The following is a 25,554-nucleotide window of genomic DNA, read 5'->3' as shown; positions in this document are numbered from 1 at the left end:
TGGAACACAATGGAATACAATACAACACGATAGTACAAATAAGATTCTAGAATAATCTTCCATGAAATGACCAGATAATCTTGTAAAGTAAAATATTATTGAAATAAATACAGAATGATGCTCAGTGATGGATTTTCCTGACACATGATAAAATGCATGGTCTAACTATATTAAATTGATTTACAGTTACATTAACACTCAAGTGTTCTCAGTATTGATTTTTCTACCTTGTTTTACCACTCGTTAAAGTCTTTTATTTAAGAAAATATTTTATTTAGATGTAACAATCCTATTTGTCTTCTGTCTTTAACCAGAAAGCCAAAGAGCATATCGATTTGTGCAAGGCAAGGATTGGGGTTTTAAAAAATTTATCCGAAGAGATTTTTTACTTGATGAAGCTAATGGTCTTTTACCAGATGACAAGCTTACATTATTTTGTGAGGTGAGTGTGAGGTTTTTAAGTAAATAAGATTCTAAAGTTTTTAAAATATAACGAATAATCAGAAAATTCAGTGACTTTACAGTTTCCAAAAAAATCTATGAATATGGTAAACTAGAAAGTTTAAAATGTGCATGTGTGTGTATGATATGATGCTTCATTCTTTGATATGTAGACACAGATTTACTACAGTGAACCTATCAGAATGAGCTCCAGAACCTCTGCACAAAGAAATGGTTGATGCATGCCATACACAGAAACACACTTATATTGAGGTTGCCTTTTTCTTTAAAGACATCTGTTCGGAGGCATAAGATTGCTTTTCCATCTTCCTCTAGATTAGGCACACATGTAGAACTTAGTTTTTTCTGTAATGAAAGCTATATCCCAGGGAAGAAACACTACTGCATTAATGACATGTATCTCTTACCCAGTAACCACATTCCTTGACTAAAATGGACAACAATTCTTTGGTGAATACCTGGTGTAATATCTCAGCAGTGATACAATTTTTCCGTGTCTTTCACTTGTGAGGACAGGATTTTAAAATAGACATCTATTGTAGACTATAGTACACCCTAAGGTGCTTAATGGCAATATGGTATAGCATTTGCTTGGCCCAAGTTTGGGTAAGAGAAGAAAAAACAAAGGAAATGTCAGAGAGAATGTTGGAAATGAGAATTATATTAGGAAGTTCCAGAACAGCAGGTTAAAAGTAGTAAGCTACAGGTTGCTGGGAGTACATTTAGCGGTCTTATGCCAGTTATACCTTGTCCTAAAACTAGATCTAGCTTAAATAAGAGATATAATAGGTATATGAATATTAATTAAAGTAGTACCTATTAGAATATTATTTTAAATGGCCCTATGTCAGGTTGTTTTAAATCAAAGCAGGCAAGAGTATAAGAATCTAGGTGTATTTCAGAATCTTTGCTCTTCGGCCTTGAACTACGGTTCTTACTCAACAGGCCATCTGCAGGTAAACCAAGATAAAAGTGCTCTTTTAAAACTTAATTTAAAACCTGACAGAAGTTCTTTACCCTAACAGGCTTTTTTTCCCCTGCTGGAGGCTTTTTAAGACTTGAGGACTTACCATTTGAGAGAATTTAAAATTAATTTCTTTAATAGGATTATAATTTCTTTAGATAAACATTTTATAAATTTAGATCATTTGCTTGATATGCTGTTTCATTATTAAATTTACTTTTCAAAATGCTATTAAAAGGCATTTATATATATACATTATGAGTACTTTGCTGGGACTGACTCTTTAAGCCTTTCTCGGTTCTTAGCATGACACTGAGAATCAGCCCTGTATATTTAGACTTTAAATGCAAATTTCTGTAGTTATACCCTTCTGACATGAGCTTTAAAATGAAATTGCATATAACTGCATAACTTACTACCCTACAGCATTGCTATCTGAACAGATGCAGTGCTGGTTAAATACTCTCATACTTAACTCATGGAGTAAACTTTAGAATTTTGGAGGAATATATGAGGAAATGAAATGTAAATCATAATACATTATTCCAGTAACCTACATTGTCTTACTAAAATCCATGAAGACAGCTTATGACTTTTTAAAAATGAAAACAGAGAAGGTTGTGATCTAAGTACAGTGTGTGTTTAAATATACATTGGTAGGTTATCACTGCTGCCATGGACTGATTAATGGCTTAGGAGGATGATAGATGCTTTAACTGCTAATAAGTTTGCTTTGATCTGTGTATTTACAGGAAATGTGTAAAATTGTCTTGGCAAGATTACAACTTAATTATATGTCATTATGCTGTGTAGGAAAAATAATTGAAATGTGGCCCTTGAGACTAGATGGTGCAAATATAGTGCATCTTATTTTCACTTAGACAAGTTAAATTAGCTGCATGATGAATTTGTTATGAATACAATTATTTGCCTGATAAAAGCAGATGTAACAAATGTCTAGTGGTTTTGTAAAGATCCCCATGAAGACTTCTTAAAACTTACAAAGTTTTGAATAGTTGGTACTGTAGATTAAACTAGTTTTGCCAAATAGAATTTGAATATGAAAGTAGGTTGTACTACATAATTTTAAAGATGAAATGTACATAAAATTATAATAGGAGACTGATCTATTCAGAAATATTTGTACTTATGAAATAAATTCTGACATTATTTAATTGTAAAACTTATGCTTGATATAATTGAAGCCATCTGTAAAGTTCTCTATTTTTAAAATATAATTGGCTTATATAAGATGCTCTGCCTTTCAATACCAAAGGAATCACATTTACTTGTATTCAAGTAAACTTGTTAGAATTTTTATCATCTTTGATTGGGTCAATCCAGAAGTTAAGATTGAAATCCTAATTAAATTCCTTTTTCTGTTATGCTCTTATAGCTGTTAGGCTGCTTTGTGGGGGGAAAAAAAATCTTACTGTTTTGAGGTACTTTGACAGAGAACTATACCAGAAAAAGTACAGTCATTTTCAGCTCTAACTGAACCTTGATTTATAGAATTCAGGGTTTTTTGCATCCTTCTTATAGACAAACTTGGAGAGAGATCCTAACCAAATTCAGGAATTCCTTTTAAATTATGATGATACAAGTACACCATTTAATAAACCTTAAGAGACACATTAAACAGAGTTTTTTAGAAAGTCTTGCTCAATAAGGATCCTGCTCTCCTCATTGAGGAGAGTCATGCTCTGTTGGTTGGAGAGGGAATTATTCAATCTTTATTTGAAATAATACAAAACACAAAATACACAGCTTCTGATGTAAATATTCTTGTGGTCAGGTCAGGAGGATGTTGTTACAGTTAATGCTTATGGTTTCAGTTAAAGAGACTGGAGGGTTTATTTAATCTTGCCAAATCAACCCACTCCAACAAGAAGTTGGGTGACTAAAAATCGGTGTTTTAATGAACTTTCTATTTAAATGTATTTACTCATTTCAGATTATTTCTGGTTGGTACTCTTAAGTGACTAAAGTGAATGTCATGTGTTTGTTTCCTAATTGCTAGTAGAATTTTAAATGATATTGTAGTAATGCTTTTTCTACTGAAAAGCTTCACACTTCTCAGCTAGTCTGTGTTGAGGCACAAGTCTAGCATCTCATTAACATTCTTAGTGTAAGAACACCACAGATTCTTACCCAAGAACCTGATAAAGAGCCCCTGTTATGATTTGCCATTTAATATTTGAACTTGCCAAAGTCAGTTGTACCAGGTCATGTAGCTCCATCAGGATTCACATTTAAAGTCAGTGCTGCCTCTAAGGAATTATCTGCACCGAAGACACTGAAGTTTGATCAAGTATTGGAAACAGTCTAGCTGCAACATCATTTCACATGATTCATTTATTTGCTGAAAACTGAGGCAGGTGGTTACCTGAGTACTTCTTTAAGGTTGCCTCCCACACTTGGTAGTGATAAATCAGTAGTTGGTTATACCCTTAGCAGGTAAATTAGCCCACACAGCACTCTGACTGCTGGACTACTTTCAGTATCTGAACTAGCCTATATTGGCTTTCTCTGCAATATACTATGGTTTGCAGTGTAAGCATACCCCAAGACTTCGGAGAAATCCCACCCTGTGGTCCCGAAGTATCTCCCACAATAGAGGTTTGGCTCCAAAATATATTTTAAAATCTGGACCTTAAAGTCAAACTGGAAGTTCCTGCTTTTTTTTTAATCATAACTTATTGTATAAAAAGGTTGTATTTTAAAAAAATGGTTCATGTTGAAAACCTAAATACCTTTTATTGTTAACAGTGAACCAATTTTATTTTCAAGTGCCAAAGTTTATGCCACTAAGAAGCGGTTTTTAATAATAATAGAATTTTAATCCTTCAGGCTAAAAACTTTTTATGCATATGTCTAATTTTAAATAAGAATATAGTCCATTGACTTCTGCTGGATTATTCCTGAGAGTCATTTTATATACCTGCTGAAGTGTTTAAACTTAAGAATTAGGGCCTCACTTTCTTCAGTATTTTGAAACCCTAATAGTAGCTGCAGTTAAACACCATTTATAATTTAGTTCACTATACGGTCTAAATTTGCAATAGCATCTAAATTATTTTGATCACATTTTTTTACAGGTTCTACACTTCCATTTTGCTATTAAAAGTTTTTGTATTTAGGAGTGTTATGGGTACTTGGCACCCAATCAACTCTAATTGTTGGGGGAAATACATAGTAGCCATTCAGTTTTTGGAGACTTGAACTGAGGTTGCCCTGATTGTGCTCAGGTTAAGAGGAGAGGGATTTTGTGCTTATGAATACACCTAGGAAAGTGGGCAAAAGTCCTTTGCCACAAAGCAAGTGGCTTTCTAGACCTCTGGCTTGCAGCTGTTACCAGTGCTCCTCCTCCATCTGCTACTAGTACCTGGGAAGCAGATTCCCTGTTTCCTGCAATGCTTTTGAGGTGACAAGCAACAGAGCCTGACTGATCTATTGTAAGTACTTGTAAGGCTCTTATTCCTTTAAGATGATACTGCTCAAATATTAATAATAGTTATCCTCAAAACTTCCCCCATGAGTCAGAAGGATACTTTTATCTCTGTTTTACAGGGGGGAGCTAAGACAAAGAAAGATAGTGAGTTGCCCCAGATTCACACAGGAAGTCTGAAATAGAATAGGGAGTGAAAACTGAATCTTTTGACTTCCATTTTAGTACCCCACCTCTTGTCCTAAATCCAAGTTCATCTTCTGATATGAAGTTTGTACAGCACAGCTCAGACTTACTCATGGAGCATGAGCTCACTCTTCTGCCTTTGTTCTCAATTCTGTGCCTCTGGACATCAACCAGACTACTGGGTTTCTTAATCTTCCCTTATTCGTTATACTCCTACCTTTTTGTAACCTAGGAAGAGGAAACCTTGATCAAAATCCTTCTAGGAATGCCTGCTTTGCTTCAGGGAGCTTTAATTTCCAGGCTTCTCTTCCAAAACAGGAACACCTTTCTGAGCTGCTGTTTAAATATCATGCAAAGTACCTTTTTTGCAACTTTTGGTCGTTAAGTAAAAACATTTAAAATCATAGTATCCAAATAGTGCTATCTACAAAGAAATTCTCAAAAATCACAGCAAGGAAGTCTCAATTGTTCATTTATTCTCCTTCCCAAATACCAAAATGCCCCAAGATCCAGGGAGAAATGTCAAAAAACACTTGATTTGCATCTCCTTTAGAACTTTCTTGGCTTAGTTAATACTGTATTTTAACACTTATGAACATATATTTTATTAGTTTGAGTAGACAAGATACTGTTGGGGTATACCTATAAAGTCATTTTTATAGAAGAGCCATTGGAATCTTGCTTTTTAAGAGGAAAACACCTATATTTGATTTCTTCAGTGGAGCTAAGGGAAGCTGAATACTGAAGGAGCTATGTTTTATTTGCTTCTAGCTTATTTAAGGATAGGGACTAAAACTAAGTTGTACATGCTTCTTTTGGGTAAAATTCGGGATAACTGGCTATCAAAAGTGACACTGGGTTATTTTTATGAAATTCTGCCTAAGTTATATACACTTGGAGGTTGAGGGGAGAGGTTAGATTGCCTTGCAAATGGCCACCCAATCTAAGGTAAGTCAGGATGGATGGGGCAAGCAGGCTCGTGGGGAGGATTGGAAAGTGCACAGGTACAGGTGGGATCTGCAAGAGGGATCAGAGGAAATGGAGGGTAGGTGTGATCTGTGGGAGTGATGCGGAACAGGTGGGGTCCATGGGAGGGATGGGGGCAAATCTGGGGAGCAGGTGGGGTCTGGGAGGGATTGGCCCCCCCTCCCCCCACCAAAACTTACTTTCTTGGTCCCTGGCAGTAGCTTGCAGGATGGGGGCTTCTGGGGGGGCGGGGGGGCGGCGTTGCTAGATTGCTAAAAAAAAAAAAAAAATCCGGTGTCAGGGGGGCCGATACAGAAAGCACAGTCACAGGGCTGGGCTTTCTCAGCCTTGGGCTGCACAGGTAACTCTACAGAAGCTTGATTTACTGGCCTACCCTAGATGAATTTAATTTTGAGTGTATATCAATCCACATCTATTTTATCTGCACAAAACTTCTGTTCTGTTATGGGTTTGGGTTGATTTCCAATCACTGAGACTGGGTCTAAGTGTAAGGTCCGCACCTGGGCAAGCTAAGCTAGATTGGGTGGCCATTTTTAACGCGATCTAACCTCCATCCAACCCTCCTAAACATCCACACTTAGCTTGTCTTCCTTCAGTGCACACGAGTGATGTGTTTTGAATCTTCATTGTAAGGAGGGTCTCTATAATGTTGGATTCTGGTTTTGAGGAGTGAGCGGTCTTAAATTCTGTTGATTTATCTTTGAAGCGGCAGTAATTTTTAATTAGGGGTTTCATTGTTTTCCCAACAGGAGTATCAGCCTTTGATTTACTTACTCCGTGATCTTTTTATCATGCTGCTTGTGGTGTCATGTTCTTTATTTTTGTGTTGTATCAGTTACCTGACCACAAATGCTTGGATCATAAATAAAAGCTAACTTTTCTTTTAAGATTCTCAAAAGGTTTATTTCTGTGTATCTGATGCTGTTTCATAAAACTAGACTCTTTGAAATTTAGTCTTTCCCAGTATTGAACTTTTGCTTTATGGGTGTGAGTTATGGACAAAACCCAAGCATATTTTGCTTTTGCTAAGTTGTAGCATAGGTACTATAATTTAATGATCATCAGCATTCATTTGTTAAAGGAGTTTGTCTTGTTGTGATTTTCTGTTAGGTAAGCGTGGTCCAAGATTCAGTAAATATATCAGGACAGTCCAATACAAACACCTTGAAGGTACCTGAATGTCGACTAGCAGAAGATTTAGGGAATCTCTGGGAAACAACAAAATTTACAGATTGCAGTTTTTATGTAGGAGGACAAGAATTCAAAGCCCACAAATCTGTCCTTGCAGGTACTTTCTACTTTTATATTGTAACTTTTTTTGGTTATCAAACATAATTGTGAAAATCTTGGCATTTAATTGTATTTAATGTTTAATTCCCTTGCTGCAGCACGCTCGCCAGTTTTTAATGCAATGTTTGAACATGAAATGGAGGAAAGCAAAAAGGTAAGCCTTACTGAAAACTTTCTGTTCCGATACTAAACAAAAGGAAAACATGTATAGAAAATCCTAAATATACTTCGTAGATTGATAAAGATAATAACAGGTGAGTACTTAACAGAAATGAAGAACTCATGTCAACAAGGCAAGTATCTCAAGGTACCATAGAAGCCATCCTGCATCAAGGTAGCAAGGTTATGCCTTTCTGCAAAATTAAGTAATTACATAGACTTCAGTTACGTCTCTAAAATTTGCCCTCCTTACATGAGACTGTGACTGAGCTATTGTTCCTGTAGTGACTCAGCACTTTCTTGTGTGCTCCTAAGACTTTTGGGGACCATCTCCCATAGTTGGTTGGACTGCAGTAAGCTGGTTGGCCTATTAAATCTCTTCCAGCAATTTTTTTTTTAAACGGCAGAAAATAGTGGGAAAACATTGGAGGAGCTGTTGAATTGGTTTGTGTCCATGCTACAGTGGTTGTACTTAACAGCTGCCCATTTGTGCTCAGTCCAGCATTAGCCCATACTACTGGTAAGCAGCCAACTCAAGTTGAAAGTACCACTGTACCAAAATTAAGGAGGGGCTATTGCATGTGTGAATCAGGGACAACTGAGTTATAACTCAGATTGATTTTGTAGTGAAACCAAGCCTTGACTGAAAGAGATGCCTTTCCTTCATTCACATATCCACAAAGAGTTACTATGTAGAACTGCTCAGAATAGTTGGTTAATCAATCCAGACTACTACTTCTGGTTTCATATGTCTACATGAAATAGTGACTGCATAGTTGTTACTGCACAGTTATTTAGTACTTGCATACACAAGTACTAAGTGACTGCCCAGTAACCAGAGTTACTGCACAGTTGTGTCACCGAACGGCTTTTTGGTGATGCTGACTGTGCAGTAGCTCGTTACTACTGTGCAGTAGCGTCGCATCAAGCTTCATGCCACACAACACTACTGCGCAGTGGTAACAAGCTACTGCAGAGTCAGTGTCTCGTGTAAACGCAGCGTTTAGTCTCTCCTGTAATGAGGACTGTTGGCTGATTTCATGAAAAGGCTCTCAAATTATAGCAGTTCCTGGTATCGTTGGGTTCCATGATTCCTAGGTCATAATTTGTAGTATTTGTTTTCAAAGTGTTGTGCAATTTCTTGTTTTTGCTGCCCCCAGGCAGCTGACATTTTTTTTCTGTCTGTTCGGTTGCTATTGCTTGTTGCTCTTCATCTTTCACCCAGAAGGTGTTAGCTTGGACTTTCAGTGCGTGTTCTCCATCCTTTTATCAGGACTTAGGCAGCTGAGGTCACACAGTAAAAAAGAGAATCCAGCTTGAAGACAAGAAGCACAGAGAACTCGTAAGGTAGAGGCTGAGCCATCTGAGCTCTCTGAAGAACAGCATAGTAGATCAGAATTAAAGAGCAAAGAAATAGTTTCTGTAGTTCACGTATGTTGTTAATGGGGAAGCAGGAGATGAACACTGCAACTGCAAAAAACATTCGCGCTAGGTCACCTGGACAATCTAAATATTGCTAAAAATTTTACACAATATTTACAGTGTTCAGCTAAGTAATGCGTGGATGCATGGTGCTTATAAGCAGCTACAGTCAGTTAACATTGCCACAGAACACAGAGGAGTTTGTCAGCAGTTTTGTTCATTGTATAGATAAGCTTAAAAGTCCATACAAAAGCTTAAGCGTATGTTTGCGTTAACTATCCTCTAACACTGCTGCTAATAGTTTGTATAATGCAACAAGACCAGGTAGTATTTTGTTAATATGGTTTCAGGCTTTGTTCTTGGTCAGCTTCCAGGAAGATTTTTTGAATGGTAGCTTTTCACATTCACTTAAGACTTCCTTGAAGTCCTACAGGGTACGTTACTGCTGCCTTGGTTGAGTGAATCCCACAGGTGAGGGCCATCTACTAAGGGAGCCCTAGTCCTAAAAAATGGCTCAGTGGATAGTGGCCCACCTGTAGGTAGGCAGACCAAAATGTGTAAAGCTTTCATCAGGATGCTGTGTAACACTGATGGCCTATTACTTCTGTATCCATTTCAGGATCCTGGTCCTTGACTCCAAACTTGCAGGGCCAGGTCTTTGACAATGGAAGGCCCTCAGTTGTGGGATTCAGGTGAGGTACAAATCACTTTTTGCAGGCCTCCTTTAAGAACTGCTTTGAGAACATATTAATCCTAATTAATTTGAACAGAATAAACCTCATTCTCCTGCTTGCTGACTTTTTACTCTGTCCAATACTCTTGGCATGTAACATATCAAAACACTAATGGATTTGTAATCTGGTCTGGACTTATTTTTCAAAATCCATAAATCAGGTTTTGAATTCTTTATATGACCCTTGCACTACAGATTCCTCTCATACTGAATCACCAAGAAAAGCTTACAAGATGCTCATTTGTTCCCTCGATCTTTCCACTGGTGATTGTCTAACTGACTCATAAATTTGCTGGCAGTAAAGGAGTTTTGACTCTAATCTGTTGACAGTAGAGTATGTCAGCTTAAACCACGTTAAGGTGCTATATGTTTGCTGCTAAGTTTAAAAAAAAAATAGAAATGCAAGCTAAGTGATAGTCATAAATTCATTGTTCTAAAACTAAAACTGGATTATAGCTTTCCTTTTGTTTTCCTTTGTGACAGAATCGTGTAGAAATAAATGATGTAGACCCTGAGGTTTTTAAAGAAATGATGAGATTCATTTACACAGGGAAAGCACCAAACCTGGAAAAAATGGCTGACAACTTGTTGGCAGCTGCAGACAAAGTAAGTAAATCTTAAACCTTTAAAACCTCAGAATTGGTACTTGTTTACTGAACGTTCTGTTAAAAAAGGCATGTTTTAGTTTGTTTAAATACAACTGCAGTAGACTTTTAAGAAAAAATAAGCAGCAGAGGCAACAATGGAAACAAGAGAAGGAATTGGGATATAAAGATTTTGAGCCCTGGAAAGTTCATAAATCCTTATTTAAAACCTAAGAATAGTTACTTCAGAAATTCTTGGCAAGAAAAAGCAAATATCTATTAGGGGTGTGCAAAATGGGCAGTATTCAATTTGGAGTCGGATTCGGGGGACAGTGATTCATTCGCGGATTCAGATCACTATCCCGATTTCCATTTGGCTGAATCTGAAGATTCCTTTCTGATTCAGAGAATCAGTGATTCAGCCATAGACACAGCTTGATGTGTTTTTTCTACATACCTCAAGGTATCAGGCGCAGCTCGTGAATGCTGAGATGGTGGGGCAGATGGAGCGCCTCACGGGAGCGTGGGAGGGGTCCCCTGCATGCTCAGCAGTGGGTCCAGAAGTGCTTCCGGTCCACTTCCAGGTCCTCCGCAGAGGGGGGGAGGGGGCACAAGGGAGTCCCCCGCACACATGGCAGAAAACAACCCCCCCCCCCCCCCCACCCCGCCGGCCCTGCCCCCCACACTTCCATGGGATGCTCCATCCGCCCCACCATCTCAGCGTTCACAAGCCACACCTGGTACCTCGAGGTACGTAGAAAAAACATATAAAGCTGGGTCCATGGCCAGATCGTCAAATCTCTTTAATTCGATTTGGAGAGATTAATGGGTCTCCCGATTCAGATTTGGAGATTCGGCTGCCAAATCAGGCTGAATCTCCTCTGAATCGAATCAGTGACTGAAGCTTCACACAGCCCTACTATCTATATCTTTTAGTAAATTAGTTCTGAATAAAATGTCCTTGATCTTTTGTGTTGAGAGAGATAATAAATAAGAGTTCAATAACTGCCTTCTCTAAAGTATTACCACTTCAGAATTTTGTTGTCATTTTTTTCTCTTTAATTAAGCAGTTCTAATCTTTCCTTGCATGAAGTCTTGCCTATCATTTAAAGATTTTTGTTGTTCCTTTTGAGCCATTATTTTTTTTTCTCTTTCTTTGCTCTTTTTGAGATGAAGGTTCTTAACAGTAATCACAGTGAGATCATACTCTTTCATATCATAACATGCTATTCTATAGTATTTTAGTTATACATCTAGCATCTTGTTTGACTCAATGTTTATTAGCAATAAAAGGAGTACTTTTGTTACCTGTGCCACTGAAGCCTCAGTCATTTTCTCTTGGGGAGCTAGTTTAGAACCCAGCCTTTTGTGCATTGTTCACTATGTTCTTTTTAATGTGCATTCTCTTAAATTTTTCTATGCTTAATTTATTTCTATCAGGTTGCCCAATTATGTAGCCTTGCTATCATATTTTCTACTGCTTGTCTGGTTGACTTTGTTTAAAGAACTCTGGTAGTTTTGAGAAGCAGAATTATCCGTTGCAGAATCTGTATTGATTTGCTCATTGTTCATATCCATCTTGGCTTACCTGAAAGCAACGGCCTTAAAGTAAGGTGTGTTGTTCCCATGATCAGTTCTTTGCACATTCTCTAATGATACAGCACCAACTACTGCACTTCACTATCTACTTCAGTGGAATAGAAATAGTAATACGGCTTCAGTAGCTGTGCATTGACTGTTTCTTAACTTGTCTTAGAGACTTTGAAATTGTATAATTGAAGCATTCTAAATTAAGTGACTAGACAGGAAAAAAGTCTTGGTAGTGTTAGAAGAAGAAAAACCTGGTCAGGGTGCATCAGTAATCAAAAAGTACCCAAAACGCTATTTTGGAGAATACAGGAAGCAAGGAGAGTCCTGAAAATATAATCTTTTAAATAGCAGTAGGTTGCAGTTCATCTTTTATCAGAAGTGTAGAAGAGATAAGTGTTCAAAAGACATCAAATCAAAACTGATTAGAGACATAGAAAGCATTATATGTTACTGATTCAAGCTTGGCGCACTTTCTATTAGGATCAACTTGTAATGCCCTGCCTCTCATGGATAACAATTGGATGCTTAGACAGCAGGCTAAGGACTAATTTAAAGTTTTTATTAAAGTAAATTGGGTGTTTCTCATATTGAACAATAACAAATGTAATCCACAAAAACAGTTTTCATGGTTTACAACTAACCTCAGAGGTCCATCACCACAATATATCATTGAGGCAGAGGTTAGAATTGTAAAAAGACCAGTAGGTATACTGCAGACATCTGCAGTTACATTAGATGGGGAGTGAGCGAAACACTAAAGTTGGGAAGAACTGTAGCCCCAGTTCTGGCTCCATGCAATTGCTCCTTGTTCAGTTTCTTACACCTTTTTTTGAAACATCAGGCCACAGTCAGACCTGTTGCTTGACTAACAGCCTATGGTCTGATGTAGGGTTTTAATTCCTGTGATGCTAATATATATGCCACCTTTTCAGATTTTTTTTTATAATTACATTTGGCTAGGGAACATGATACCCAGAATGAGTTATTTTGCAGTTTTGTTAAAAAAAATTCTCTTCCAAGGTGCAACTGTTGAACACACAAGCAATTGTGATTTGATTTGTATTTAATCCGTCTAATGCATCCTATCATTGGAGGCATGGAGGGAAGGAGAAGGTTTTATATGCAGCATACATTACATTTTGAATGATCTATTTGCAAGCAGTGATCCTGGGGTTGAGGTGCTAGGCATTTCAAAGGATACGAGTAATTTGTTTTAAATTGTGTAGATGACAGTACAAAGAATAAGTTTGAAGAATGATTAGTGAGCTTGTATGTGTGGCTTTTTTCCCACCAGTATGCACTGGAACGGCTGAAGGTCATGTGTGAAGAGGCACTCTGTAGTAACCTCTCAGTAGAAAACGTTGCTGACATTCTTATCCTCGCAGATTTGCACAGCGCAGAACAGTTGAAAGCACAAGCAATAGATTTTATTAACAGGCAAGTAATATTTCATTTGAGATATAGTTAGCATCTATGCGACAACTTCCATGCCTGCTTAAATATATTTGTATTACTACTTCTATTGTAGGTGCAGTGTTCTTAGACAACTTGGGTGTAAAGATGGGAAAAACTGGAACAGCAAGTAAGTAAAGATTTGCAGAATAAAAGATTCCCTTCCCTTCCCCCCCCCGAAAAAAAAAACACCCCTGCCATAGTTTATTTCAGAAGTGAAGGGAGACCTTTGGAATTCTTGATCCATTCTTCGTTCTTGCAGAATTGCAATCAATTGCTTTTTTGCAAGTAAAGTAAGACTGCTTCAGAAGCAGCCTTGTAATCTGGGAGATAATACCCCACAGCTCCATTTATACTTTGACTTTTTTTCCCTCATTTGAGATAACAGAGAAATCTGGCTGATCTAATTTCTCTGGGGAGAAAAGTATCACTTTAGAAACATTGGTACAAGCCCTCCCCAGAGCACCAAATTGAGGCCAAGTAGAAGGAAAGTTAAATGTTGGCTACTGTTGTTTTCTTACCATGGAGGACAGAATAAGTCCAGCTCTCTTGTCTTGGAGGATGCAACAGAACTGTCTAGGACAAGAGGGGCAGCAGGAGCAAATTAGAACAGAGAAAAGGATGATATGGCATTGTTGAAAACTGTTGATTAACCTGTTCCCACACTTGTTCCTATTCCATGCTTTGTATTATCCCTATAGTTAAATTGCTTTTCTGATATCAAACCTAATTTTTTTTGGTAAACTAAGATGTCTTTCTGTCATTCTCAATGCTACTGGGGGAAGAACTTGATCACTGTTTTCATATAACCTTTTCTGTATTAAAACACTGTTGGAATATTCTTCCTTGGTATTCTATCTTTAGATTAAACACGCCTAATTCTTTTAACTTTTTTCCTCATCAGTCACATTTTCTAAAATTCTTACCCTTGTTGCTTTTGTTGGTCTCTCCAATTTATTAATATCCTTTGAACAGTGTAGTGGTTAAAACTAGATACAGTATTCCAGTTGAGGCCTCATCAGTACTGAGTAAAGTGGTATACTTATCTTCCATTTCTTACATATGATAGCTCTGTTAATACATTCCAGTATGAAACTTGCCATTTTTGCAACAGCATGGCACTGCTGACTTGTATTTAGTTTGTGGTCCAGGATAACCCCCTAACCTCCTTCTGCATCACTAGCGTCATTTCCAGTTTGTATCTCTGCATTTACTTTCTCCTTTCTGGGTGTATCACATTGTACTCGTCTTTCTTTAAATTTAATCTTGACAAAAAGTTTCCCCAGTGTTCCTGTATCCTTTTTAACTCTAGTCCCATCCTCCAAAGGTCTTCTAAGCTTCCCCAGCTTAGAGTCCCCCACCCAGTTTATAAGAATATTCTTTATTCTGCCATGTGAGTCTTTAATGAAAATGTTGAGAAGAACTGGATTTAGGACATAACTCAGCAAGATCCTACTTAAAAATGCCCTCCCTGTTTTATATTTCCATGTGGTCCCTAGGGTAGAGCTCACACAGCCAGTGTCATAGAACTCAAGAGCGAGGAATGACCAGTAGCGTATAAAGTTTGTTTGAATTGCTAAACAGTATATGCTGCTTTAGTTGAGTGTGCTGTACATATAACTTCACTTGGGAGCAAGTTCCAGTTGTGGAATAATGGTAAAAGTAATCATTTCCTGTTAATATTGGAAAAATGAATATTTTTATAAAATAAATAATATATTGATTCCACATAAAATACAAATAACATTTGGTTAAGTAGTCCATGTTCCTAGTATTTTTCTGATTTATCTTTTATACATACATATACATTTAAACATAATTATTCTTAATCCTTTTATTTTCAGCCAAGCAACAGACATAATGGAAACGGCAGGCTGGAAGTCCATGATCCACTCCCACCCTCACTTAGTAGCAGAGGCCTTTCGAGCACTAGCATCTGCACAGTGTCCACAGTTTGGTATTCCACGCAAACGGCTAAAACAGTCATGAAATCTTCCACGAACTTTAGAGAAATTTGAATTGACTCTACTCCTCCAGGTCCAGAGGTGTTTTCACAAACCATAACAAGAATTTGTGTTATCCTTGTCCACAGAACAGAAGCTGAAAAAGCCTATTGTTTGCTTTTCAGATGGATAATTTATGGTTTAATCCTCAGCTTTAAATTAGACTGATTACTCTCTAATTCACTGAAAGGCCTTAAAGTATAGTCAGTGACTCTCTAGTCCATATAGTCTAATGTATCTAGTTGTTTTTCTTATTTTTTTCTTTTTTTTTTTTTTTTTTTAATGTGCCTTGTCTTTTTGACTAGGCTATGCAGGATTGCACTAGCTCCATAATGCAGTAAACTTGATAACTGAAGATTAATTTTTGAAAGGGATCTTCCATTATTTTAAAAAAAAATGAAGATTATAGTTTGGTCCTGTGCTGACTGGAAGGTTTTCAACTAACCTCTCATTAAAACCACTTGAACTGGACTTACATAATATACTCCAGTCAAGTATAGATAAAGAGAGTCCGTTTACCTTCAGAGGATGCCTACAGGCTATTTATGGCAATATACTGCTTTGAACATAATTTATTTTTCATTGTGGGGGCAAATATGCAATGGTTTGGCCCAAAAAATGTATTTTCATTACAGTTTATAATGCTTACTGTCTCAGTGTCAAAGCTGTACAAACGTGACAGAGAAACACACAATAAACTTTTTGCTTGTGTTTCTTTATGGTCCATCACTGGTTTACATTTAATGGAAAATGAAACGAGAAGTAAAGATTTTGATGGGAAGAGAGAATAGTATTGCATTTGAAAAACAAAAAATTATATCCTACATGTATGGTTACATAGAAAAGTAAAAGATACATAGAATGACCAAATGTAAATTTAAGAAATGGGCCAAATGGATTCTAAATATGCACTTTTAATGTGTAACTTTTGTAATGTTGTGTGGTACATATATATTTTGCTTTTGATGAATTAATGAGGTACAGGTAACTGTGGCTTAACTTTTTACATGCGTTTTGAAGATGCCCACAGCCACATGGGATTTAGTTTTGTTATACCGAACAAGAAAACCATGTCTGAAGACTTAATTGAAGGTTGAATATTACAAGCTTTCATGTTTTGAGTTGCTGAGTAGCTTTACATTTTTGAGGGAGGAATGTGTGAATGATGAAACCATGGAAGAGGGTCTGTTCTCACCTAAATGTGTATGCACAACTTCCTTTCACACCAAAGGAAGTTACATACACATAACAGAAGAAGCATTTTTCCCTGATTTGTCAGATGTATTTGCAAGCATAGACTTGGGTTTTTTCCTAGCATTTCAGTTACTGTACTAGCATTGTGGATGGTATTGAAATTCTGCATAATGTGAAAAGGATGAAATATGTGTAAACTGTTGTCATGGGCCAGTTCTTTATCATATGAACCTTTAGCTTTAATATCAACATTTTCAGTGTTTGATAGCTTTGTTTACAATTGGGAGAAAAGTCTGCCATACTGCACACTCTAAATGTTTCCTGAGTTATTACATTGCATTTATTATAATGGTGATAATATGCTATATTGTTGTTTGGCAAGACTTGCATTTAACAGGTAAATGAAGGAGATATTGCCTAATTTATAAACAAATTTGGTTAAAGATTTTAGTTTGTCTAGAAAAATGAAAGGTAAGAGTCTCTTTCCTCATTTCATTCAGATTTCTCAAATTACTTCTAGTAAAACTTTGGGAGGGCAGAGTATATACTTGGTATCAAGTAAACTGTTAGCAAAAAAATAAATAATTAAAATTACAAAAATGAAAAGAAACAACCAGTCAGTTTATAAAAATACAAACCTCTGTACATGCACACTTTGCTTTGATTTTATATGCAACTTAGTCTAAAGTTTTAATTCAATCTATACAAGTACAGAGGGTACCTTATCAAACAATATAGTTATGGAGATTTGACTTTAATAAAAAGTTCTATTCGCTATTTATTCTAAATTAAGGTCCCGTAAACATTTTTCATAATAGGGATGACACATACTTGTTCCCTCCAAAATAGTGACTGTTTTGCTGCAGTGCATAATATTAGAACTGTATATCCTCATATTCGTCATGAACAGGCTCACCGATGAAACTTGCAGCTCTAATATACAAAGTGACTTGAATATTTAATACTGTAATTATTACTGTCCAGTTCGGCTTGTTCTAAAATAATTATAACATGCAGTAATCTAATGGAGAGCGTAAGAATTTTGTTATGAAGATTTTTTTAGAAGCTTAATAGCACACTTTGTACCAAAAAATGTCAAACACTGTGCTGTAAGAATATCAACATTTATAGAAATGTCCACTTTTCAAGTACGTACCATACGTTACACTAACAAAAATCTTGACATTTGATCTGCTTAGATTTGGTTTTATTTATTATGTATACTAAGTTTTGTCAGTTTTTAAGAAAAAGGTAAAACAGTTGCTGTATTCTTAAGTGAGTGCACTAATTATTCACCTCTCTTTATTCTTGATTAGACTACATGCAGTGTTCTCACTGGACCCAAATGCTGGTAGAAACAAGTTTTTCCTCTTGCTTGTTTTTATTCCCTCCACTTCAAGAGTTTGTTTTTCAAATATGCAGTCAGTTTTTAAGTTCAGCATATATAAAATTATCTAATACAATATGACAGCTTTTCAGGCTGAGATCTAGAAATCCTGCCGTTTCTTAATCTCTCTAAAGGATTTGGAGCACAAATTATGAAGGTGCCATGTTTTGGCTTGCCCACACTACTCCCTCATACACTTGAACCACCAACTCCAAATTTTTCTGGGGAGAACTCTGCATGTGTTCTGTATGTGCGTGTGTGTATGATTGTGTCTCTTTCTGGAAGAGTGACTTTCTAAAAATAAGGACTCAGTTCACTGTTTAAAATCTTAGTATCTACTTACATCACTTTTCCATTTGAACCTCTTTTTTTGCTAAGGTTTTGAATGGAAACAATCCTTAGTCTATAGTCCATTTACTGCATGCAGAAGTATCAACCCATGTATAGTGCCTTTTCTAAAATACGTTTAACAGAATAAAATAATTTTAAAACAGTGTATTTACAGATTGGGGAGAATGCTGTTGGTCAACAGATTACTAGAAGTGAGGTAGAAACAAGTTATGGCATACTGATTTGAGCTCCAACATACCTTGCTTGATTGTCATTGCATCCCAAATTCAGCATCACTGGGTAGATACAAAAAGAAATAGCAAATTTTAAAAACACGTTGGATAAGTGGTATCCTTTGTAATATATACACATACACACACACACACACACACATGTTTTATTGGTACAAGATGATGATAAAACCCAATCAGCGAAAGGTAGCTAGCTGTGGAGAATTTAAATTGTATGGGATGCTCTAGTTTTTACACTGCCAGTATTTGATTTATTGTATTGATGTGAGATTTGGTATGAAACTTGCCCGTGTATTACAGGATCAGCAGACAGGCTGTCCATGTTTACAGTGGTCCTAAGCCTTCATGATGACTTCACCCTTGAAGATTAACACAAAGTACAGTATTTGAAACAGTGTTTATAGAAAACACCACATTGTAAAACCATCATGAACTAGTGCTAAACATTGTGTTTGACCCAAATTAAATTCTCATCTTTAATGGTTAGTAAAATTGACTAATTTTCCCTGTCTTATGGCAGTAATATCACCATAAGCATTTAGTCTGTAGGTCAGCTCACTAACTTTGCAAGATTATAGTGGCATTATTAGTCTCACTACTCGGCTTTAGCTTGCAGTAAATGGACTACGTTTGGAAAGGGAATTCATTTTAAGTGTTTGCAGTAGTAAACTTTATCATAGTCTGTGTTCATGATTTTGAATCTTCAAAATGAAGGTTTAACATAAATGAGTCCTATTTTAGAAACTAAACCATTGAAAATGACTTATATCTGTTTTGGGGTGGAAATGACTAAGAGAATTCAGATATGTAAACACTTGTATCAAACCATCCAGCCTTTTTTTATCAGCTGATGTTAATGGTGAAATACTTTTTGTACCTTGTTGCTGAAAATATTTTTGCATTTCAGCACATCAAGTTACAATAAAGTTGTTACTTATACAGAAATCTTCTATGCATCTTGTACTTTCTTTTGGGTGTTTTCCTCACTATAATTATCTGGGTTTCCCTTGAGATGAGAGGATTTTATAATATAATAAATTAAAAGAAATATAAAAGGAAGAATGTTGCTGTTCTCATGTAGAAGTTCTTCAGGTAAGAAGCATGGTGATCTTGTGGCAGTCTGTGCTGGCTTCTAATAACAGTTTGTTCCCAGTTGGGTATTTTTAAGTGTTGTGAGCTATAAAGTTACAAATAATTTCAGACTTGGCTCTTTGAGAAATAACCCTCTTGTTAATGCTGTACCTACTAACAGTGAATTGCTGGGAAGATGATTTAAATCTTTTTGTAGTGGAAGCTGTCCGTGGCGTGTTATTCTGCATGCTGTTCCCTGCCATTCTATTCTCAATCCCATGAGACCATTTTCTTGAACTTCAACTGAATAAAGAATATAAGTGCAGGTTGGCCATTATATATAAAATCCCCAGTATATCATGGCTTTAGGAAAACATTATTTAGTTTTTGTCCTGAATGGGTAGCTTATTGTATTCATAGATGTATTGCAGTATGTTTTAATACTATCAAAACTTCATAGAACCACTGTATTGCTGCTTCATAGAAAAGCCGGGCACTTAGAAATGGGCACTCGCAAGATAAGTTACTACATCAAGCAACTGTGAAAAAAGGTAATACTGACCATTTCAACAAAAAAGTTCAGTACTGCCTAGGTCCCCCTTTTAAGCATATGCCTGAACAGCACAGTTCAGCAGTCCTCTCGCCCTCTTTGCCTGTGACCTAAAGTTTTTAGTAATATCCTAGTAATGACTAAACCTAATGAGCCCAGTTAACTTGATTCTTTCTGAAATCTACCACTCATTTGCTGTGGTAGATCTCCACATCTAGTTCTCTTAAAGGTAAACATATTGGCTTCACCCGTAGAACAAACAAAAATAAATTTAACGTACAGTGTGTGCAAGTCACTATAAAAAAAAATCATTAAGTGGGCCCCACATTTCAGTTACAAATATTGAAGAGAAAGAATGTTCTTTCTCAGATAATCTGTAGTAAAGATCTAGCTGGACCTTATCTCAGCTAAAGTTTTACTAGCAGCACTGTCTTCAAATTTTTTACTAGTCTTTACTTGCAGCAGTTTGATAAATATGTTGAACTTTATTTTTAAGTGAAAAAGAGTAGCAATTCAGGGATGAAGAGGTGTCATTGAAATAATGAAACAATGAAATAGTGACTTGTAGAAGAAGGTCTTACATATGAAAATGTTTTGAACTCTTATCCCAATTATGCAGTTAGTTCAATAAAAGATATCACTCCAAGAAAACTGCTTTGTCTAATTTCTGGACCATCAAGGCTACAATGTCGCTCTAAGACCTCTGCTCATTTGTTACATATATTATGCAATTACCTGGTTAATTGCACAGTAAGTTTAGACTGGCCACGCGTGCAAAGTAATTATCACATAATAAAAATGACTCTCCAGCCATAAAAAAAACCAACCCAGCTATAAAGTTAGTGCTCGAGAATGTGTAACAACTCTGTAGCTGGCTTCTATCCAGCTTTAATTAGAATGTGTAGCAGGGCCCTAAAATTACTATTGAAATAAAATGCCACTCTTCCACAGAGTGCTAACCCTGCCACTGGCTAAGGAATCTCAAAAGAGGTGATTATTCATATAGCATGCATTTCATACTTTCATAGTAGCTAGGGTCAGGAGGGACCTGAGCAGATCATCTAGCCTGACCCCCTGCTATAGGCAGGAATGAATGCTGTGTTTAGAAGACCCCAGACAGGTGATCGTCCAACCTCCTCTTGAATTTGCCCAAGGTAAGGGCGAGGACCACCTCCCTGGGAAGTTGGTTCCACATTTCTTTGTGCCATTTTGAATCTTTATAACTAGCATACAACTCGTGGGCAAAATATAATTTAAACATAAAATATTGATTTGGTTCTGCGTTCTAATGTAACTTCACTTTTAATCAAATATATGGTTGACTTATATTCCATATAGAGAAAATTAACTTTTTAACTGCGTTTTTCTAATTTTTTTGTCTGAACTTCTACTACAAACAATATTGAAATGAATGTCATAAGGTTACTGCACAATTAAATGCCAATACAAATGTTACTTGCTGAGTTTATTTAAATAGATGGTATGAATGATACAACTGACTATTTGCACTACACAGAATGACATTGCACTTAAAATTATGATTGTGCACTAATTGGGGAGACATTGGTAAATTGCCGTTCAAATTGTATCAAATTTCTTAGATTGCTCATCTTGCTGTAAACTTTTTAAAAATTTTCCACTTTCTACATAGAATAACTTATTTTAATTGTCATCTGTTTTGAAGATTCATTCTTTTGTCTGCTAGAGGGAGCTGAAAGAAATACAAACAGAAAAAAGGAATGAAGCACTTCAGAAGTATGATGCAAGGACACTTTCCTTTCCACTATTACAACTGCATACAGATACTGCCAGAAGAGTACATGATTGTATTGGAAATAGAACATGACCATTGGCAAACAGTTACCTTTGATACTTTCATATGAAGTCATACTTTGTTATGCACAATATGACCCTGCACATCTCATTATTTATATGCATGTAGGTTTGGCAGGATTCAATTTTTATCAATAAACAACGATAAACGGCGATTTCATCTTACACTCGCAGACCAACAGAAAACATATTTCCATCAGTAATAATCAAAATTTATCGAAAAGGGACTGTAACAGGGAACACTTGCCCCAGTTACTGGAGAAGGAGTTGACAGCAGGGGGAGAGAGAGGAAAAAAAATGGGTGGCCTAATGATTCCTCAGTTAAGCAATTAGCTGCTCCTTCTGGCCTAATAACTCATCAATTAAGCAATTTAGCTGCTAATTCACAGGTAGTGGGCTGGAGGGAGATAACAGGCTACTTAAACCCCTATGGGGGTGGCGGGGAGCAGGGAAATGATAGAAGAGAGTATTCAAAGCTTTAGCCTGGTGGCAGCAGGGTCATCATCACTAACCTACCCCTACCAAACTGAGAGCTGTGTGAAGTTTTCCAAAGGAAATAAAATCACTAAGATGTGTACTGTGTTTTACTGTTTTTGTGTCCTGGTACTGCCTTGATGGTAGGAGTAGCCTGAGGAGAGATGGTGGAAAGTACTCAGTATAACCTCTGAGGAAGGGTAGAACCCAGTTCCTCCTGGTTTGGTGCTGGTTTGCATTGGGTTGGGTCCCACAGGCCCCCAAAAATAGCATAAGCATACAGGAATTGCTGTGGCATAGAGGCTTGTAGCTGGAGTAGTGTTTCATACTGTTCCTTTCCCTGAACCTGGCAACAAGCCTCAGTTGAGAGAGAGGGAACCGGACCATGGCTCTGTTGGGGCTGTGCAAGTATATTTAACCAGCAGTTGGGTCAACTAAAGCTATTTGTGAGTTTGTGGTGAATTTGTTAATTCCAGTTATGAAATCCTAAAATTGCAGCTATGTAGCTGCATACGTGGGCAGGCTTCTAAACATTTTTTTTTTAACTGTAATTTAAAAAATTGAAGTGATCATATCAAAATGCTTCTCTCATCTTGGGGTAAATGCTATCTGGAAGGCTGCTACATAGTCACCTACGTCTTTAATCAAGGTGAATTGTTGAAGAGTAGATATAAACATCTCCTGTATGTACACTTCCGGTGTAAATTCCAGGCTCTTTGCATATTTGCTGTTTATATGATGGAATCTTTCAAGCTATTTATGATGATAAAAGATACTTCATGTGAGGATCACTGCAAATTCAGATTCCCAGATGTAGCTACTTTGCTTCTATTTCTTTTAATCTTGTTGGTAATATTGGTCGTTAAATAGAAAATGTACCATGCCAGATCTAGTTAATTTTAAAGCAGTTTATAAAGGAAATTAAATTGTATACCAATTTAGAAAAATATGAAATGTTTTACTAGAAATGCTGGAATAGCCGACATCTACTTTTTGACAAGCTGACAGAACCAAAGAATTGAAACTTGATGAATCTTAATGCTTTCTGTCATGTACCTCAATTTTCTCAAATTATTTCTCCAATTAGTTCTAGTCTTTGTGAAGGAATGACTAATGATAATTAATACATTCTTATCATTTACATATTCAGGCTCCAGTATTTCTGAAAAATGCAGATTTGTTATAAGGGCAGGCAAGTTTTTTTTTTTTTTTTCCTTAAGATTATCTTGTGCACTGCTGCTGTGTATTTTCAAATGAACCAGTTTCTTTTGGCTTGATTAGAGTGCATTTAACCTGTTTTCCCCCCTTTAAAAAGAAGATTGGAAACAAAGCAGGACATTTTTAAAGACTCATGCCTTCTGGATGCTCCATTTTGCTTTCCTCTTACCCTTGCACTCTACTCATGGAGGCTGAATTTAGCACAAGATGAATTTAGTGTTCAGAATTTTATTTCTGCAGGATTCTGAAGAGATCATCCATATTAAGGTGCTCACAGTAAAGTTAATGCAAGTGCAAGCTTGTTCTGCCAGCCAGCTCAACTCTGAATCACTTTCAAGGGTGACTAGCTTGGTTCCAATTTCTAATCCATCTGGTCTTTTGTGACAGACACTTGCCTACTTGAACTGAGTTCAAACATAAGTATGTAAAACCTGTAGCAAAGACATCGTGATTGCAAATGAAGATTCACCCTGGAAAAATTAAAACATTGATGCTTGGTCTAGTTGTCAGTTGAATTCAATGAAAGGGAATGCTTAAAAACTAATGCAGAAAAATATCTGGAGGCTATAACACCGTACAACATGGGAGCTTGCAAACAAATTCAGTGCGATTGACTGAATTACTAGCTAAGACATGCACCAAGATCTTCAGTGGCAATGTTTTCCCTATTTTGCTGTTGATCATGCTGAGAGTTTCAGACCACATCAGTACCAAAATGTTAAGTTTTGCAGGAAATGTGAGCAGGCAAGACTCAGGTAAAAACTACTAACATGAAACTTTGTAAAGTGCCCTGGTTGAGAATCTAGATCAAGGTGAGTTGGTATCGTGTAGAAAGTTTCACATCACTGTCCTGAGCCATTGAGCACTGATTGAAGATATTGTATGTGCCAAAAGAGAAATGAAGGGTGGAACTCACATTTCCAACGATTGTTTCCATTTGGAAGGACCTTCTAGTGTAGGTGTCTGAGATATTAAGCATCTCTGGTAGTGCTGTGAAAAGTTGTGTATCAAATAATCAGCTCTTCAGGAAGTCCACTTGGAATAAGATCTTGCATAAATCAGAAGGAAAAAATAATTACCTTTGAATTCTGATTCTTTTTTAAGTTACAGCCATTCTACTTGTTATCTTGCTTCAAGTCAGTGCTATCAACAACATAGTGACCTTCATTCTCTGCTTGCTTGCAAAGTTCCCACTAATCATTTCCTCTGGTGCCGCTGTAAAACTTTATAAAGAAGTTGGTCTGAATATACTAAATAAAAAGAGAATGCATTCTTTGTTACATCACGTTAAAAAGACAACAAACTTACAGGCAAGAACTACTTTTTGCCCTCGATAGACTCAAACTAATAAAATGAACTTTTTTCAGATCTAAGCCAGTTCAGTAATTTAATGTTCAGCAACACTGAAAGTAAAGCATATGAGAAGTAAGGCTACAGTCTTGTCTCAGTCTGGTATCCCACCACAAATGCATCAGCACAACTGATATTATCTAACGTGTCCTGAAGTCTTGCAAGCCAGACTGTGGCCCTGGAAACTGAGCAGGCTCTTCACTTTCCAGAGAAGCAAGATTGAGACCCTTATAGTACCCTGCAGAAATATTTGTATTTCTGCTTCCTGTGCATTATGTCTACTGAATAATGTCTTGAGAGCTCTAGATACCATCTTCCACCAATGATAAAACAGTTGTTTGCAATTCGGAAGCAATAATACTAAAAAATAAGCCCTAGAACAGAAACCAATTCTGATAAGCACTAGAAGGAAAGAAATTGTGGGAATACAGGGGGTGGGGGAGAGGGTGACCTACTGGCTACATGTTTCTACAGTTAACTTTTGTTGAGATGCATTTCCAATCTGCACAGCAAAATAGTAGACATAGATAGGTGTTTCATAGATTCATAGATGTTAGGGTCGGAAGGGACCTCAATAGATCATCGAGTCCGACCCCCTGCATAAGCAGGAAAGAGT

The 25,554-nt window shown here is 36.7% G+C and overlaps 1 protein-coding gene across 2 annotated transcripts in view; it reads left to right on the top strand.

Moving 5' to 3' along the window:
* The window catches only part of SPOPL (speckle type BTB/POZ protein like), a 53,908-nt gene extending 37,917 nt beyond the window's left edge, over nucleotides 1-15,991 (top strand). For both annotated transcript variants that reach the window (XM_025214563.1, XM_006032831.3), the window contains exons 5-11: nucleotides 315-442; nucleotides 7,158-7,335; nucleotides 7,436-7,491; nucleotides 10,135-10,257; nucleotides 13,120-13,262; nucleotides 13,354-13,407; nucleotides 15,122-15,991. In XM_025214563.1, the coding sequence (XP_025070348.1) occupies nucleotides 315-442; nucleotides 7,158-7,335; nucleotides 7,436-7,491; nucleotides 10,135-10,257; nucleotides 13,120-13,262; nucleotides 13,354-13,407; nucleotides 15,122-15,266 (827 nt within the window). In that variant the 3' untranslated portion in view covers nucleotides 15,267-15,991. The remainder of the gene's footprint in view (nucleotides 1-314; nucleotides 443-7,157; nucleotides 7,336-7,435; nucleotides 7,492-10,134; nucleotides 10,258-13,119; nucleotides 13,263-13,353; nucleotides 13,408-15,121) is intronic.
* Nucleotides 15,992-25,554: the final 9,563 nt, after the last annotated feature.

This window comes from Alligator sinensis, unplaced genomic scaffold (genome assembly GCF_000455745.1).
Source record: "Alligator sinensis unplaced genomic scaffold, ASM45574v1 scaffold1176_1, whole genome shotgun sequence".
NCBI classification, from domain to species: domain Eukaryota; kingdom Metazoa; phylum Chordata; order Crocodylia; family Alligatoridae; genus Alligator; species Alligator sinensis.
The sequence above is the reverse complement of the archived record's forward strand: the minus strand, read 5'-3'. Positions and strand labels throughout refer to the sequence as shown.